The following is a 16,671-nucleotide window of genomic DNA, read 5'->3' on the forward strand; positions in this document are numbered from 1 at the left end:
TTATCCGATATTTGGGTCAAATTGTTAACAGAAAATAAAACAATAATGTTGCAAATAATAAAAAAAAAACAATTTTTTTGTAAAAAAAAGCAGAAAAAATAACTTTTTACCATTTATTCTACCATCAATGTGATTTACCAAGTTTAACCAATTTACCATCGATTTTTTTCAGAGTTTGAATGGCGTCGTTCTTGCTGTGAGAAAATCACAATAAAATCCCCCGCTAAAAGACTATGAAAAGCCCATTTCCTGGCCAGTGTGCCCCCACAGTGAGTGCATCCGGTACTTGTGGTGCCCCCACGGTGTGTGTTTACGGGCGCGAGTGATGTGTTTGAGGGTGGCAGCTGAGAAAAAGTTCAATGGATGAAAAAGCCTCGAAAATTTGTTTATTGGTGAGAAAATTGTATTTTGCATCGATTAAACAGTGAAAAGTGGTGTGAAAAGACACAGGAGGGACTTTGTGGATACGTGGGGTGCTCTTAGTGGTGGTTTTGAGGTATTCTGTGGGCCCCAATTGGACTTTTTGGGGTAGAAGTGTAACATAACCTCAGACTTGGTGGACTCCCTCTTTTGTTCGGGAACCCTTTGGGACCTTTCCCGGGCGGTGCAGTGTGTTCCGGGAAGGGTTTTCACGTAGTTTGCCTTGATCCGGGCCACACAGACTCAATGGCGAAAATGTCGGAATATCGGTGCGTGAATTACTACGAGCTGTGTCGCCTCTGCACAGGAAGTCACGGAACAAAGGTTCACATCTTCTCGGAGGATGGCAAGAAGAGGAATCTCTTCAATAAGATCACGGGATGCTTGCCAATACAGCTGAGTGAGAAGGATAAATTGCCCAAGATTGTCTGTGGGCAGTGTCTGCAGCAGGTGGAGAGTATCATGGAATTCCGGGAGACGTGTGTCAATGCACAGACAATGCTGGAGAGTTGTCTGAACTCCTCGAAGTTGCGCAATGAGGGGAAGGTGTACATAAAGGATGTCGTAGCGAAGAGGAATGTTCTGCCTACGGCTACGCCATCTCTTGTCACTGTGAGACCTGTTACAGTGGCCAATTCCGTCAAGACGGTGTCCACAATCCCTGCCAGTGGAGTCACGCAGATCACGCAAAACAGTGACTTCCTCAGTAGTATCATTCAAGCTGTGGGTATCCCATCTGTGGAAGAGGGAGCCATGGAGACGCAGACACAGACACAAATCACACCGCAGTACACACTAACGCTCGATGGGCAAACCATCAAGGCGAATCCCATTCAGTACAAGATAAAAGAGGAGCACACGGTGCCCATTGTGGAGCAACAGCAACAATCGGCCTTTGCTCAAGTCGATGAATTCCTCAAGCTGAAAACCACCACGCAGATTGGCTCAACGCAAATCACGCGGAGAACCGTGAAGGCAGCTGTGAAGCCCCCAGAGCCGCCCAAGGCGAAGAAACCCAAAATAAACCTCGTCCTGGCCACACCGGCGTCGCAGCAGCAACAACCCAAAGTCATGACATCCCCCACAATTGCTACAGCCCCCATGACCGTGAGCACGAGCCCCACGAAAACTGTCTCCCTGCAGGACCTCAAAATCTTCTCGCCCACCAATAAATGCTTCCTCCCCATCACACTAAAGGACGGCAATTCAGACCAGCAGATCCTCACGCAAATTGACACGAAGAACATTGTCTTGCCCACGGCTTTCCTGCAGATGAAGCTACAGCCTCAATTGACCACTGTAGACGGTCAACCGGTCGTGCAACTCACCCCAACGGCCATCCCCACCTCATTGTCGCTCTCTACGCCCACAACGGCCCAGCTGCAGCCCACGCAGACGTCGACGGTGAACTCAAGCCTCGCCGAAGCCGTACAGAATGCCGAGATAATCTTCACGACGTCCTCGGCGCAATTCCAGCAGCAGACACAGCAGCAAATCCAACCAGTTAGTCAGGCGTCAACAGTTCGTCTCACACCCCTCACAAGTAGCACTCCCATCGTGACGACAGTCGCCCACAAAGCCCCACCGCCAGCCACCATCACCATCCAAACGTCACCGGTGAAGCAGCAACCGGCAAAATTGGTGCAACAGCCCGTGCAGCAGCAGCAGATACAACAGCAACAGCAACCACAGCCACGGAAGGTGACTATCACGAAGAAGGTCACCCAAACAGCGCCCATAGTCAAGACGGAAGCCATTGCAAAGCCCGCACCGGCAGTTGTGGTGACAACAGTGGCAGCACCCACAACGACCGCCACGACGACCACAACTATCCGGACGGCAAATATCCCGCCAAATTGCACCACCTGCGACGTCTGCGGGAAGACATTCAAGCGCAAGGAGCACCTCATTCAGCACCTAAAGCTCCATGCGGGGCTAAGGCCCTTCAAATGCGAAGAGGTGGGCTGTAGTAAAACATTCAGTCGCAAAGAGCATCTAATGCGGCACGTTGTCTCCCACACTGGGAAGAAAATGTTCAGCTGTGAGTTCTGCCACAAATTCTTCTCGCGCAAGGATAATCTCAACAAACACAAGAGGTACGTCCGGATTGATTTTCCTTTATTGTCGTTCTTTAATTTTTTAAGTTTTGAGCAAAAGAGGGAAAATTTTATGAATTTTCCGGAAGGAAGAGATAATCTTCCAGTCCTTCCAGTCATAAAATTATTTTTATTTTTTTAACTTCATTTGTAGCTTTTTAAGAATTTTAATAATGTTGAAAACAATCAGAAAATAAAATAAAATTGACCACTAGATGGCCAAACTCTAGCAGAGACATCTATTGTCAAAATTTAATCAGAGAATTAAGCATATTTTGTTGAAGATTCTAAAGAAAAAAATTTGAGGATAATTGAAGGAGAATTTCATAATTGAACCGGAATAATTGAAAAAAAAATTTTCAGTCGAAAAAATTGTCCGAAAGCTGCTTAAAATCTTCAACTTTTTAACTGACTTTCAAAGTTTAAATTTTTTCTTTTATTTGTGATTTTCTTTTCAATAATTCAGTAATTTTTGTAGTATAACATAAACAAAAAAAACACAAGGAAACATTTAATTTAATTTGATCTTTTCAGTACAAAAAACTTCAAAAGTTTCCACAAATCATAAATAAATTTTTTAAATGATTTTCTTTTATTTTGTATTGACAAAAGATTATTAAAATGTCTTTTAAAATTACAAAAATTAAGTCAGTGATTTATCTAATAAATTGAAAGTTTTTCAATAAATTTTCCATTAATTTTTGATTTTTATTCAACAATTTTTTTACTAATTAATTCTAGAAATATTTCTCCGCTAGATGGCTAAACTCTTCCAGAGACATCTAGTGCTTAATTTTATTTTTCCTAATAATTAATCAAGAGTTTAATATTAATTTAAATGAATTAAAATTCTTTGCAGGACTCACTCGGAGTATGTGAATAATGGGCCATTTTACTGTGAAATCTGCCAGAAGAGCTTTGTGGTGAAGATGTACTATGTGCAGCATAAGGCAATGCACGAGAAAGAGGGTACTGTGGCCCTGAGTGGGGATGATAGTGGCAAGGTACGATGATAATGTGTCCATATCGACTCTTTCTGTTTTCCTTGTAACATTAACTCACACATTTTAGCCTCAAATGGATGGAATGGAACAGAAGGAGGGTGGTGATGATGCGGCTGCAAATGGGGCTGGTGGTGAGCAAGGTGGCACAGCGGGACACGATGAGGGGACAGAGCATATCCTCCCGGATGCAGATGCGTGCGAAGAGCCCACCGTGGAGGATTCCCTGGTTGTGAGTACACCGTCGAGTCAGGCGCAAATAATGCAGGTTCACTTTACACCTGTGACGTCAGCTCAGAATCAGGGGGGTGCAGCGATGGGATCGCACGATACGACGGTACTCACGCTACCTTCGAACATTTCCAACTTTGTCACCCTCAATTCAACGCAATTCGTTGCATCGCAAGACGTGATGGGGCACTTTAAAATTGAAAATAATTAAGAAAGACCCAATCCCCCCCCTCCGCCCCCATCTCTCTCTCCAATGCTCCTCATCCCCAATTCTTTTTTTTTAGTAAACTCAAAGTGATAAGCCCCCTCGCGTTCCTGACAAAACTACCCTCCCTTATCAATCGCTCCTATTATCATAGGAGAGTACATCAGACAATTTTCATTTCCGTGTTAATGTGTGTCGTGTGTGTGTGTGTTGTTTGTGAAGAAGGAGAAAAAAGATTTTAATTAAATCCTGAATGTGTGTGTGTGCTAAATTTTAAGGAGAGCAAAATAGAGACATGATATTAAAAGGAAAGAAAATGTTAAAAATGTTTGGAAAATTTCATGAGAACAAAAAATAAAAAGTAAAAGTGAAGATAAAACTTTATGAAGAAAAATAAGTGATGTGTTTTCTGTAAAATGTATATCTCAAAATATTTTTAGCTAAAAATATTAATTGAAATTTATAATTAAAAAAACAGGAATCCCAAAATTGATTAATAAATATTGAGGCTATTAATTTACTGATCGGGATGATTAAAAACAATTAAAGTTATCTGCTTAAGAACTAAAAGAACTGAAAGATATCAGTTTGAAAGAAAATTTAATTCCTTTTTAAAAAATTAATTAATTTGATCATTGGGTCAAATTCAATAGTCAGAAAGATTAAGATTTCTTAAAAAAGAATTAAGTTTACTTAAGATTCTTTCAGTTTTCTTAAGATTCTTCAAGTTTTCTTAAGTTTCTTTCAATTTTCTTAAGTTTTCTAAAGGAAAAATTTAAGATTTCTTAGGGAAAATTTAAGATTTCTTAAGTAAATAAAAATTTTTGCAAACTTCCATACCTGAAGATGATCAAAAAAAATCTTCGAAAAAATATTCATTTGGCCCGATTCAGCCTGACTGAAGAAATCTTAAGTTTTGCTTAACAATTTTTCTTAGGAAATCTTTAGTTTTTTCTTAAAAAGACTTAAATTTTCTTAAGATTCATTAATTTTTTTTAAATGTCTTAAGATTTCTTACGATTCCTTAAGAAATAACTTAATATTTCTTAGGAAAAATTTGAAATTTTTAAGTTTTCTTAAGCAAAACTTAATATTTTTTCAGTCAAGCTTGGGCTAAATTGGGCTAAATGAATATTTTTCGATGATATTTTTGTTCGTCATCATACATAGAAATTCTTAAAAATCACCAAAAATATGAATTTTGCTCGATTTACTTTAGAAATCTTTAATTTACCTTTAAAAAAAAACTTAAAAATCTTAAATTTTTCTAAAGAAATTTTAAGTTTTTCTCAAGGAATCTTAAGAAGACTTAAAGAATTTTAAGAAAACTTAAGTCTTACTTAAGAAATCTTCAGTCTGTCTGACTATTGAATGTCAGCCACTGACAGCAAAATAAAGAAATATGTTTCTCTATGAAATTGAATAATTTTCTTTATTGAAATTTAAATTAATCTTGTTCTTTGATATTTAAATTTGATTAATGTTTAAATTGCATTTCTATCATTTCAAATTCTTTGTTTGACCCACTGTTCCCCGTTTTCCTCTATTTAACATGTAAAACCCTATAAATTTGTCTACAAAAGGTCGCCATCAATAATTTTATTTATTAATTTTGGGACATCCAAACTCTGTATAATGCAAAAATATCTCATTGTAAATTTTCATTAAAAAAATGTAAGAAAATAAAATTAAAAATAGATGAAAATCCAAACTTCACAAAGCAAAAAAAATATCACACAGCATATTGCCTAAAAGTCCTTAAAAGTAAGATTAAAGAATTATTCTATTTATTGAAAATCTTTTCATCATCTTGCCTCATTTTTTTCTCACACTGTGTAAAAAATCTTTTAACAAGTAATTTAATTTAAATTCTAAGACATCTTACATGAGATAAATCTACGCTGCCATATTTTTTCTCTTTTAAATGTGTTTTTTTTTAAATAAAGAATTTTTGTAGCAGAAAATCCCACAAAAAGGAATCTTTAATCAAATTGATTGTGTAAAAGAAAGTTATTTAATATTTTTTTTATTATTATTTATTGTGTAAAAAAAAAGGAGGGAAAAGAAGTTTTACAAACTTGTTTGTGTGTCTGTAATTTGCAATGGAGAAAAAGAAATAATTCATCGTAGCGAAAGGAAGAATTTCCTCTCAAGGAGAGGAGGAAGAAGAAAAAGAATTCAGCAAGATTTTTTTTATTCTAAATTGCCAAACTGTGGATTTAATTCCTTCAATATTGCAAAATGGTTCGCTTTAGAATAAATTTTCCCTTTGATGGCAAAGAACCAGCCCCCCGATAAATCGCGTGTAAATATTCTAAAAATGAAAAAAAAAATGCTTTTTCGTAATGTTTCTCTTTCTCTTTTGAGAACATTAAATAAATGAAAAAAAAAAGAAAAAGAACTTAATAATAAGATGGTAAATATGTAGTTCACAGCAAGTTAGAATTCACATTTTTTTTTGAAAAACATAAATAATTGTGAACAAGTAAAAGTTAATTATGATGAGGAAGAATAGTAGGTACACAGTGACCCAGACAAGGTGTTCAATATTCTTTTGAAAAAATGGATGAATTTTAAATTTTATTTTCTACGGCTTTGATAGATTACCGTGAAATATAAAAGAAATTGAAAGACGAATTCAAGGGCAATTAATTTCTATTTATAGCCGACCTTTCGAACTGTAAAAATTCTTCGTCGAGGCATTAAATAAATAAAAATATTAAATATGTTTATTCCTTTTATTCATTTAAATCCCTAAGGAAGGACTTATGCATGAAGATATCGGCTATTAACGATAATTAATTGGCATAGAATCTGACCGAAAATCCGCCTTTTTCAATTTCTTTTATCTAGGCATTAACACATTAAATCAACGAAATTTTCATAATTCTTTTTCTGAATTTTTTTTTAAATCACTGTTACAACAGATATACTTTATTTAATAAATTAACTCTTAGACTCTTAGACTTAGAACCAGAGAAATATATGAAAATTAATTTAAGGATTAAGAATCCCATAAAGGTCGTTTTTTCCTTATTTTTTTAAAATCCGGTTCAAGTTTTTAATCTATCTAGTCTAAGTCTTGGAACTTTTAAGTTTTACGCCCTGAGTTTTCTCTAAACCCATCAAAGCTAAGTTTTAGAACGTTTAATATGTTTTCTATTTTTTTTTTAAATTTTCTTATGGATTGATTAATAAAGGTTCGTTTTATTAAATATACAAAAAAAACATTTTTAAAGCCTTCTACATCCGGAAAAGACTTTTTTTTATACATTACCTTTTAACGCAAGTCCGGAAAAAGATTTCATTTATAATTTTATTGTTCTAACGGGTGGGAAGACGCTAAAAGGGATTTCTTTTTCAAAACATCAAAAAGGATTCTCAATTGTTCCTAAATTACTGGAATTTAAAGAAAATTTCGGGAATTTAAAGAAAATTTCCGGAAGCAAAAATTTCAGGAAAATGTGAAAAGTTCTTTTTAATTTCTACAAAAAATTCTTTATTAATTGCTTAAATATCGCAAATTATAGGGAAAGAAAAGAAAATATTTATTGACAAAATCAATCCTAATTAATCCAACAAAAAATTAATAAATAAAACATTTTAAATTCGAACACCTTGCCCGTGCCACCTTGTTGTACGTACATTCTCTGTCCCACTGTACAGAAAAAAAACAAATAATATTTCACGTACCAAAGTGTTTTCTTTTTCTCTCTGACAAAGTAAAAAATAAATCTTTTGCATTAAAAAAATATGTAAACTAATAATGATGGAGTTATATTAATATATTAAATAAATTTAAAAATAAATTACAAGAAAATTTGTAAAGTGAGAAAAAATAATATTTATTGATTATAAAATAAAAAATCCCAGATGATACATAAGAAGATATTGCAATGCATTAAAAATCTTTGTGAGAGATTACACGCGGGGAAATCTAATGTGGAAAAAAGAATTGTAGTTTAAATTAAATTAATGCAAAAAATGGAACACAAAGATACTTATAGAGAGGAAGAATAAATTGTAGATTTTAGGACAAGAAAATTTAGTGATTAAGGTTGTAAAAGAGGAAGGAAGATGAATGGAAAGTAATCTCTCTCTAGCCATATTTTGATTTTGAGAATTCTAAATAAGACAAAATGTGGATTAAGGCGCCGAGGAAATGATCTCCAGCAGGTGATCGTCATCATTTTACAACATAATCATGCTAATAGTTCAATGTACAGAGAAATTCCCCCAGAGTAATGTTCTATTTTTACCTTTTGAATTCGCAAGAAATCGACGCCGATCGTGCGTAATGAAATTGGCAAATTAATGAAGAAAATATTCCATTTGGATTTGTTTGGTTTTAGAGAGAAAATTTGGACGATTTTCCTTGCAAATTACGATCATTTCTTAACCCCCTCAATCCACAATCGAGACTTTTTCCTCTGTCTACCTAAAGGAGAGACAAAGGAGAGATTCTCGAAGGAAGAATCGCGTGTGAGGAAAGAGATTGAAAAAAAAGCATCACAAAATTAACGAAGAAGAAAAAAAGAAAATCTTACCTCACAAATTGATTCTAGAAAAAAAAATGAAACTTTGTACACCACCCCTCACAACACTCAGATGAAGTCTATTAGAAATCAAATCAAATATATATATAAAAGTATGTACAATTAACGCATGAACTTTATTTCTACGTGAAAATGTCATATTTCTAGGCCTTAGCCGTCGCACAGTCAGTCGATCGCTTTGCCTTGGATCGTTTGGTGTATTTAAAAGCGACACTGTCTAGCTTAGCAAAGTCATCCCACAGTTGGACTGTCCGCACCTGCGTGATGTCCATCTTGTGCGCAAAGCTGGACATGAAGCTGTCGTTCTCGTAGATGATGATGCTGTTGTTGTTGATGAGGAATGAAATGAGAAATTGTTGCCCAGGGCGTGTCCATGAGAGCTTCTCCGTGAATTCCTTCTGCCACGTTCCGCCGATTTTGTGATTGAGGATGATGCGATCATCATTGCTGCTGGCACCGAATTCCGTTCGTACGTGCAAGGGGATGTTGTTGTCGTCGATGACAAAATTCACGGAAAATCTAAAGCAAAAGTGAAGGATTTCTTGAATGAGGAATTCCGCTGAAAAACGTGAGATTAATTTTTTCTCTGTTGTTTTACACGATTTTCTTCTATTTTGTCTTGATGAAACTTTTTTCAGAAAATATTTTTATTTGGGAATATTTATTTCTAATTAAATTGAAGTTTTTTTTCTCGATGAATTTTTCATTTAATGTTTTTTTTTTTTTTTAATTCAATTCAGGATTGATCTATGTATAAGAAATAATTTCCCAACCTTTAGGGTTTCTTTATAAATAAAATTTATGGAGCAGGTAAAAAAAAACTTTATTCGAATTTGCAAATTTTTCTTTGTTTTTTTTTTAAATAGAAATCTTTTTTTTTTTCTGGTAAAAATTCTGGGTTTTCAACTTCAACACAAGAAAAAGAAGAAAACTGTGCAATAAAAAGAAGCATGAGCTTCTTCAGTATGAAGATTTATGGATAGGGGAACGTGGCCCAAATCGGACCTCTTAAGGCCTTTTTCAATCCGCTATTACTTAAAACTGATAAAACTTTAAATGTAGAAAGTTATGGGAGTTAAAAGAGCATTAAATGGGCTTTAAAATGGTACCAAATTTAAGAATATTGCTTTTCATTTTATACCATTTTTTCTCATTTTTCTTGGATCTTTAGACGTCGGAATTGGGCCACGTTCCCCTATCCTCTCTTCTTCTTTTTCTTATACATTTTTTACGATTTAGCTGTGATTCTTTCGAAGAAAAGAATAGCACAGCTTCTGTGTACCACCTAAAATGCAAAGTCGTCAGATCGGGCTCAAACTTGGTATGAGCACGAATTAGGGTCCCCACATTCCAATTTTTTGAGTATTAAAAGATCAAACACTTCGCTTTTTAATCAGTCAAAAAAAATGCATTTTTTAATACTCGCTTCACCTCCTCATCACTGTTGAGTCAACATTCGGCGTTTGTATTTACTCTTATCAGCACAATTAAGCACTTGTATGAGAAACTCATTGTTATCTTTTATTTCTCATTTTGTACCAACTCGCGCGCAAAAGCTCACGAATTCTGAGAATTCCTTGAGAAGCTTTAATAGCTTTAACCGGCCACATTTTTCCTTAAGAATTTACAACACCTTTTACTCACTTTTTTGCTGCTGGTGTTGATCCAGCTTCCATGATAATCTCATCATCGTAGGAGATTGCCTTTGGGATGGCTAAACTCAGCATTTTCTTCTTTAAAACTAAAATTCTTTCTGTTCACAATACAATGCAGACGCACTGATACTTCTTTCACGACTAAAATTCACGTCGAACGTTATGATTTTTATATCAAAACGATATCAGTGGCCAATAGGCGTCGCGGGGTGATAAGATAATAGGAAAGATATGCGAAATAGCTATCACTCATTCAACCGAATCAACCGCTTAACGGCGGAACTTTCCGCAGACGAATGTCCACCTCCAGCACGTCCTGGCCATGCGAATGAGTTGGAGGCTTGTCGTGCGGGAAAGGCACGTAAATTGCTCACCTCCCAGTGACACAATTCCACGGTAATTTGCGAGGAAAATACAAGGGGAATTGCAATGGGAAGAAGAAAATCCAACAACTGCTGCACAACAGACGTGTGGAGAAGAAAGCAAACACCTCTCAGGTGTTTGCTAAAGATAATATTTGTTTAGTTTGTCATTTTTCTTTTTGATTAAGTTATCAAGGAGTTTTAATATAAAATAATATGAAGAAATTAAAATTAACTCAGATTTTCCCAATTTTTCTTGTAAATTTTGGGAAAATCTAAGTTCAAAATTGCATAAAACATCGAATTCTTGACCAATTTTCTTGAATTTCTTACCAATTTTGGTGACAAAGATTTTCCGAGCGTATTAAATATTGTTTAGTTGACAAATGTGAGTTAATTGCGTCATTTACTGACGATTTCAATAACCAAATTAAAGTATTTTTTAATTAGTTTTTTTCTACCATTTGAGTTCTTATCAACTCTATAAAAATTTGGCTCTATTTGCACGACCTTCACTGTAAAAAAAAACTTGATTTTTTTATTTTGCTCTCTTGGTTCTCATCCCAATGCAAGGGAGTGTTGAATTTTAAATGCATTATTTTCTTGAATTTCTCAGAATCCTCCTCCGTATGCAAAATAAATAATTCACACGCACTGTGACCTCACAAGTGTTTGTATTCTCATCCACACAACTGTACTACCAGGTCGCCTACATAGCCAGCCCCATCGCGTAGCGCGTGAGAAAGTCATGAATGGGGCGAAAATGAAGAATTGAGGAAGAGGTGAAGAAAAGAAAAGTCAGAGAGTGAAATTCTTAATCATTCTTTTACTATATATAATACGATAATTCTCTATAAAAACAAATTAAAAATTCAAATTGTTGAACGTCTTACGTGGTGTGTGGGTTGATTGCTTTCCCGGGAAAATAAAAAAGAAAGAGTGGCGGGAAGCGTGGGCAGCTGCACGGGGGTTAATGGAGGCACAACTATATACATACACAACATACTATACATATATAGTTATGTAGTGAAATTGCATTCGGCGAACATTTTACTCAATCCCGCGCTTTTTTTCCACGAAGCGCGGGAGATTTGCTTTTGAAATGAAATGAAATGAAAAAAGCTTTTCAAGCTGCCTCTAAACGTTATTCTGACTGGGATGCTTGTAGCGGAAGATAACTTCGGTGATGTAGTCGAGATCGTCCCAAATCTGAACTGTCTTAATGTCCGCAATGTCCAGCTGATGATCGTACTTGTACTGGAAGCACCTATTGTCGTCGTCCGTGTACACGGTGATGTCTCTATTCGTGAAGAGGAACGTGAGGATGAACTCCTCTCCGGGTCCGTCGCACCACGTATTTGAGCTGACCGTCTCCTCGCCCCAGGCGTAATTTTTGTGATTCTGAATCACCCCAACGTCACGATCCACCGTGAAGATTGTCTTGAAGTGGTAGGCAATGTAGGATGGTGTTGTACTCGATTCCAGGCAGAAATTCACAGAGAACCTGCCCCAACCCCCCAAAAAGAAAAGAAGAATTTCATTTTCTTGGAATTCCTCAAATGTACGGCATTTTATTTTTAGTTCAACCACACACACACACGATCTGGGGGTAGGTGGAAACCATTAATTTTTCACAACAATTCCACATAGCATAGAAGAATGATTCGTCAAGGGGAGGTTGGGTCATGGTATGCGGTGTACCACCCCCTCGTTGCCCCATAAACATGCATTTAAATGGCAAAAAGGATTTTTTTTTTCGTTGGAATGTTCTCACAGGAAACCTTCTAACGAAGAACATTGAGAGCATGAATAATTAATTTTATAGCATTCTCACGTAATTGATGGCCTTTGCATTGATTTTAGAGTAGAAATTATATATGGCTCTATATAGCAAATAAAAACGGAAGTGTGGCACCACAGAGGTAGAATTAGGAAAGGAAAATTACATAATTTCTTTGAGGAATTTTAACATGTCGATTCTTGTAATTTTAATGGGAAATTTTGCAAGAAGAAATTGCTGCAATAATTTTATTTAAAATATTTTCAGCCAGTTCTTAAACGGTTAACCCTTTTATGTCCAAAATGAAGCATAAAAACGATAAAAAAAAATAGCATGGGTATAGCCGGAAATGTTTTGAAAATGGGTATTTTGAGAAAATATTTATTTCTTATTTTAACCCGTTAAAGTTTTTTAGGTCATACGCTGACCCAAAGGCTCGATTTTGAAAATGTTTCATTTTGTATAGCTATTTTATGAATATTGAACTCATTTTAGTACAAGACAATGTCTCTGATCATTTTATGACCACAAAAGGACATCTCCAAATACTCACAGGATCAGGAAGGAAGAAAAACTTAAAATTTTTAAGTTCAATATTTTTGCCAAAAATGTCTTATTTGAGCTCAAAGGAACCCATAAAAATTATTTTTAGTTCAATCAGCTCGTTAGATTAGTCGCGGACCTTAAAGGGTTAAAGGACGCTAAAAATGGATTAAGAACGTTCTCAAATTCGCATTATACAGGGTGGCCAGGAAGTTAGGGCATGATTTTAACCGCGAATAACTTTTGATTGGATAGAGATATATAAAAACTTCTGCCACCAAAAGATGCGTAAACTCAAAAAGGTTTATTTGCTATTCATTTCAAGTCGATATCTTAAAAATTGTAACTGCTAGAGCAAAAATAACGTGATAAAAAGCGTTTTCTTCATAACAAATATTGTGCTTTTCATGTTAAATAAATGTTGAATTGCCCATGATGGCAATATCTGCTTTTACTTAAAAAATAATATTCTTAGAAGGATTGAATATTTGGCCACATAAAATCAGAAAAGGCCTTTTTAATTCAAATTTATTAGTCAAATATTCAATTGTTTAATGATCTTTTGGTCTTTTTAATGGGTTTTGAGAAATTCAACAGACATGAAATCCAGTATATTTCATCGTTTTCTATAAAAATGGTAACTTTTACATTGTTTTGGTCTAAAGGCTACAATTAAAAATTGAAGTTGCTAAAAAATATTAACGAGATTTGCATTCGAATCAGTACCTTTTGATAGTTTTTTCATTTCTTTTCTATTTCTTTTACTAACGTTTGAAGAAGTTTAGGGAGTTTAGTAAATTTGACCTTTTTTTTTAACTAATTTTTGACTTATGTTTTCTAAAGATTAACGATTCTTTTATAAAAAACGATGTGAGATATTCTGAAAAACATTTCTTCTTAAGTTTGAAATGTACTAACATTTGACGTTTTAATTCCTAACTTTTGACGTTTTTTTCTTTCAACGTATTACGTTTTTGGAAAATTGAGATATTAAATTAGGAATTTTTAACATATGTAGCTCTCAGTTTTTTTTAAAGAGCATAAGCACTAAAAGACCACAGATAGATTAGCTATACCTAAATGGGTTAATAGAATAAAGTCGTTGACCTTTTAATTAAAAAGAAAATCATGAATTCCATTCGAATTTTTGCTTGATTTCTTTATTTTAATAAGAAAATCTCTACAAAAATTTCAACCGATTAAAGCATAAATTTCCACCTCTCGCACAAAGCTTCTCCACCACCAATATACTCCCAAAAAAATTATGCTGTAATCAATTTGAATTTGGAAATCCAATTCTCAGGCTAAATTTTATCAGATTGTATCTGGAAAAATGCGGATTTTCTCAGTAAAAACTATTTCTACAATGTGCCACAATCCACAATTATCCACTTTGTCTGACAAATTCCCTGAACACCTTCCCCATTAGTCGTGGAATATTATCTGATCAGCACGTCTGGGAAGATTTGCTCGCTTTCAAGTTTCGCGCGGAATGTGGATTGGTGCAAATTTAATCAATTTGAACAATTTATGACTTATTTTGTTATTGATAACAATATTTTCTCAAAAGAATTTTATTGCCAGGGTGTGGTGTACAAACTTCCGCATTAGTGGGGCTGCCTTGTGCACAATGAAAAGGCAAGAAAAGTGGGTGAAAAGAGGACACGCAAGGCGACGATTATGTTGTGGTGGAAAATCGTTAAAATTGAAGTGCTTTTCAAAAGACAGGGCCGTATTTTGGCGCGCAAACAATTGGCGCCAAAAAAAACCTTTTGCTATGGAATTATGTGTGTGGAATATTCCAAAAATGAGGCCACGCCTGAGTCATCATTCGCAGAGGTCTGGGCACAGACGCTCTTCCGTGAGGCAATCGCTCAAAAATAGATCGTAAAAAATTGGTTGAAGACGTTGAAGAAGAAGTTGAATGAAAAAACTCACACTACAGCGTCGTCTTTGATCTTCCCTTTGAGGACGATCTCGTCGTTGAATCTCAGCTGTTGCGGCAGGACGGCATAGAAGGGTCTCTCTGTCATCTCCGGGCACTCCCTGGTGGACGGAACCACTTGGCAGGAATTGTCCACACACCCTCACAGACAGCACATCATTCCCGGCGACACGGTGTCTCTCACTCAATGATCAAACCGCCCGCACGTGCAGAAAAAAACATCTTCATCAAGCAAGACTTTTTTCCGGTTTCTTTTTCCTTTTGTTTTTTTCTCACCTCACACGCGAGATGCGCACAGTCCGCCGGTTCAGTGGCAACTGAATTATTTTTTTATTTTTTGTAACGCTGACGTCATAGCGCTGTTTGCACCAGCAAATGCCGTATCATGGATGTCTACGGCAGATACGTTATTTGCTATTGCAAGCAACGAACGTTGCGTTTGAAAATTGATTGTTTCAAAAAACATTCCGTACGAGCGAGAGAGTATTACGGTGTACGTGAGAGTGAGAAAGACGTGCTGTTCGTCACCGTTCGTTTTTTTTCGGTGTACTAAAAGGTACTAAAACAAATCATTGGAGTGAAGTTAGCACTGCTTCTTTTAGTCTTGCTTAGTTTCCTTGACATTTTGTGTGAAATTTTTCCAGCTCTGCAATTTTCTCAATTTTACCGACTATTTTAGTATTTTAGTATAGGAATTTAGAAGAAAAAGGTAAATAAGACATTCAACTTTCGTATTGTGTTAAAATTTTACGAGAAAACTCCTTTGAAAGTTGAGAATTTTGTGATTTTAAAGTTGTTTTTTTTTTCGACGGAACATTTTCTCATATCCTGTGACGTCAATCTGTCAAGCTATCAGATTTTTCATTCAAGAAATTTTGTTTTTCTCATTTTTAATCAACTTTTTATTGTAAATTGCAGAACGATGAGTGAATTAGACCCAATGGAGATGCGTAAGATAAGCAATAGAGTAGCCCCGAGCTTGGAAATGGAGGACGTCATTGTGAGCATGTTGGGCTTGGACACCATCAAATGCCCGCAGTGCCGAAAGGTTTGCATGTCCGGAAGGTCGTGCACGGGAGATCACGCGTTAATTTCCTGTCTTTTGTTCCCTTTGCAGCGTTTTGATTCCGTTGAGGAAATGGAGGACCACCGGAAGGTTCACATGACGACGTACTTTTGCGATGAATGCCATAAATCCTTCACAACACAGGGCGGCTACTGGAAGCACATGAAGACGCACACGGACGAGCGGAGCTTTGTGTGCAACATCTGCAATAAGAGCTTCACGCAGCAGGCGAATCTGCAACGGCATCAACTCGTGCACACGGGTCAGAAGCCCTATCAGTGTACCATCTGCCAGAAATCCTTCAGTCAGAATGCCAATGCCCAGAAGCACATGCTCCTGCACACGGGGAAGAAGCCCTTCCGGTGCGGGGTGTGCGACAAAGCCTTCGCCCAGCAGGCCAACTTGCAGAAGCACGAACGCATCCACACCGGCGATAAGCCCTACACGTGCCACATCTGCAACAAGAACTACACCCAACTGGCCAATATGCAGAAGCACTTAATTGTCCACTCAAAGATTGGAGCCAAGCACAGTAAGTTTATTCTTTTTTTTTTAACTTTTCAATTAAAATTGAGTAAAATTCTCTTTTTGCTTATCCGCAGTTTCCAAATACATAAAGGTCATCACTGTGCCACGAGATGCTAATGAATTAATTGTGGACGTAAAGACGGAACTTCCGCCGGAATTACTGTCAACGGACGAAGAGGATGAGGATGTGAAACCCAATATTAAATTAGAACCATTGGACTCATTAGAACATAAAAAGAGAAGAATTGTTAGAATTATGGAATAACAAATAAAAAAAAACAAA

General features: G+C 36.0%; 5 protein-coding genes across 9 annotated transcripts in view; 3 read left to right on the forward strand and 2 right to left on the reverse strand.

The window, feature by feature from the left end:
- Window positions 1-16,671, forward strand: part of LOC129793173 (uncharacterized) — a 1,136,769-nt gene that overhangs the window by 296,771 nt on the left and 823,327 nt on the right. The window lies entirely within an intron of this gene.
- Window positions 173-8,615, forward strand: LOC129793171 (transcription factor Sp3). Of its 5 annotated transcripts, none has more exons than XR_008750889.1 (4): window positions 173-2,516; window positions 3,376-3,520; window positions 3,588-4,371; window positions 5,633-8,615. XR_008750889.1 is itself a non-coding variant. In XM_055832924.1 (3 exons), the coding sequence occupies exons 1-3, from the start codon at window positions 667-669 to the stop codon at window positions 3,957-3,959; spliced, it is 2,367 nt and encodes a 788-aa protein (XP_055688899.1). In that variant the 5' UTR covers window positions 173-666; the 3' UTR covers window positions 3,960-8,615. The 5 variants fall into 5 exon arrangements, 3 of the variants coding, with proteins under 3 accessions (XP_055688899.1, XP_055688900.1, XP_055688901.1); XR_008750890.1 differs by having other exon boundaries at window positions 5,652-8,615; XM_055832924.1 differs by having other exon boundaries at window positions 3,588-8,615.
- On the reverse strand, window positions 8,607-10,575 carry LOC129793247 (galectin-1-like). The gene is made up of 2 exons (XM_055833078.1): window positions 10,154-10,575; window positions 8,607-9,028 (listed from the first exon to the last, which is right to left on the reverse strand). Exons 1-2 carry the CDS (start codon window positions 10,234-10,236, stop codon window positions 8,653-8,655), a joined length of 459 nt encoding a protein of 152 aa, XP_055689053.1. The 5' UTR covers window positions 10,237-10,575; the 3' UTR covers window positions 8,607-8,652.
- Window positions 11,333-15,117, reverse strand: LOC129793246 (uncharacterized). Its single transcript, XM_055833077.1, has 2 exons — window positions 14,788-15,117; window positions 11,333-12,030 (listed from the first exon to the last, which is right to left on the reverse strand). The coding sequence occupies exons 1-2, from the start codon at window positions 14,880-14,882 to the stop codon at window positions 11,664-11,666; spliced, it is 462 nt and encodes a 153-aa protein (XP_055689052.1). The 5' UTR covers window positions 14,883-15,117; the 3' UTR covers window positions 11,333-11,663.
- LOC129793224 (gastrula zinc finger protein XlCGF7.1-like) lies at window positions 15,377-16,671 on the forward strand. Its single transcript, XM_055833052.1, has 4 exons — window positions 15,377-15,503; window positions 15,713-15,842; window positions 15,912-16,392; window positions 16,463-16,671. The coding sequence occupies exons 2-4, from the start codon at window positions 15,717-15,719 to the stop codon at window positions 16,651-16,653; spliced, it is 798 nt and encodes a 265-aa protein (XP_055689027.1). The 5' UTR covers window positions 15,377-15,503; window positions 15,713-15,716; the 3' UTR covers window positions 16,654-16,671.

This window comes from Lutzomyia longipalpis, chromosome 3, assembly GCF_024334085.1.
Source record: "Lutzomyia longipalpis isolate SR_M1_2022 chromosome 3, ASM2433408v1".
In the NCBI taxonomy this organism is placed as follows: Eukaryota; Metazoa; Arthropoda; class Insecta; order Diptera; family Psychodidae; genus Lutzomyia; species Lutzomyia longipalpis.

Coding starts and splice junctions, on each gene's coding strand:
- LOC129793247 (XM_055833078.1), bottom strand. CDS start 10,236: ATGCTGAGTTTAGCCATCCCAAAGGCAATCTCCTACGATGATGAGATT. Junction 9,029..10,153: donor TCAACACCAGCAGCAAAAAA/GTGAGTAAAAGG, acceptor CTTTTGCTTTAG/ATTTTCCGTGAATTTTGTCA.
- LOC129793224 (XM_055833052.1), top strand. CDS start 15,717: ATGAGTGAATTAGACCCAATGGAGATGCGTAAGATAAGCAATAGAGTA. Junction 15,843..15,911: donor AATGCCCGCAGTGCCGAAAG/GTTTGCATGTCC, acceptor TTCCCTTTGCAG/CGTTTTGATTCCGTTGAGGA. Junction 16,393..16,462: donor AAAGATTGGAGCCAAGCACA/GTAAGTTTATTC, acceptor GCTTATCCGCAG/TTTCCAAATACATAAAGGTC.
- LOC129793246 (XM_055833077.1), bottom strand. CDS start 14,882: ATGACAGAGAGACCCTTCTATGCCGTCCTGCCGCAACAGCTGAGATTC. Junction 12,031..14,787: donor ATCAAAGACGACGCTGTAGT/GTGAGTTTTTTC, acceptor GGGTTGGGGCAG/GTTCTCTGTGAATTTCTGCC.
- LOC129793171 (XM_055832924.1), top strand. CDS start 667: ATGGCGAAAATGTCGGAATATCGGTGCGTGAATTACTACGAGCTGTGT. Junction 2,517..3,375: donor AATCTCAACAAACACAAGAG/GTACGTCCGGAT, acceptor AATTCTTTGCAG/GACTCACTCGGAGTATGTGA. Junction 3,521..3,587: donor GTGGGGATGATAGTGGCAAG/GTACGATGATAA, acceptor CACACATTTTAG/CCTCAAATGGATGGAATGGA.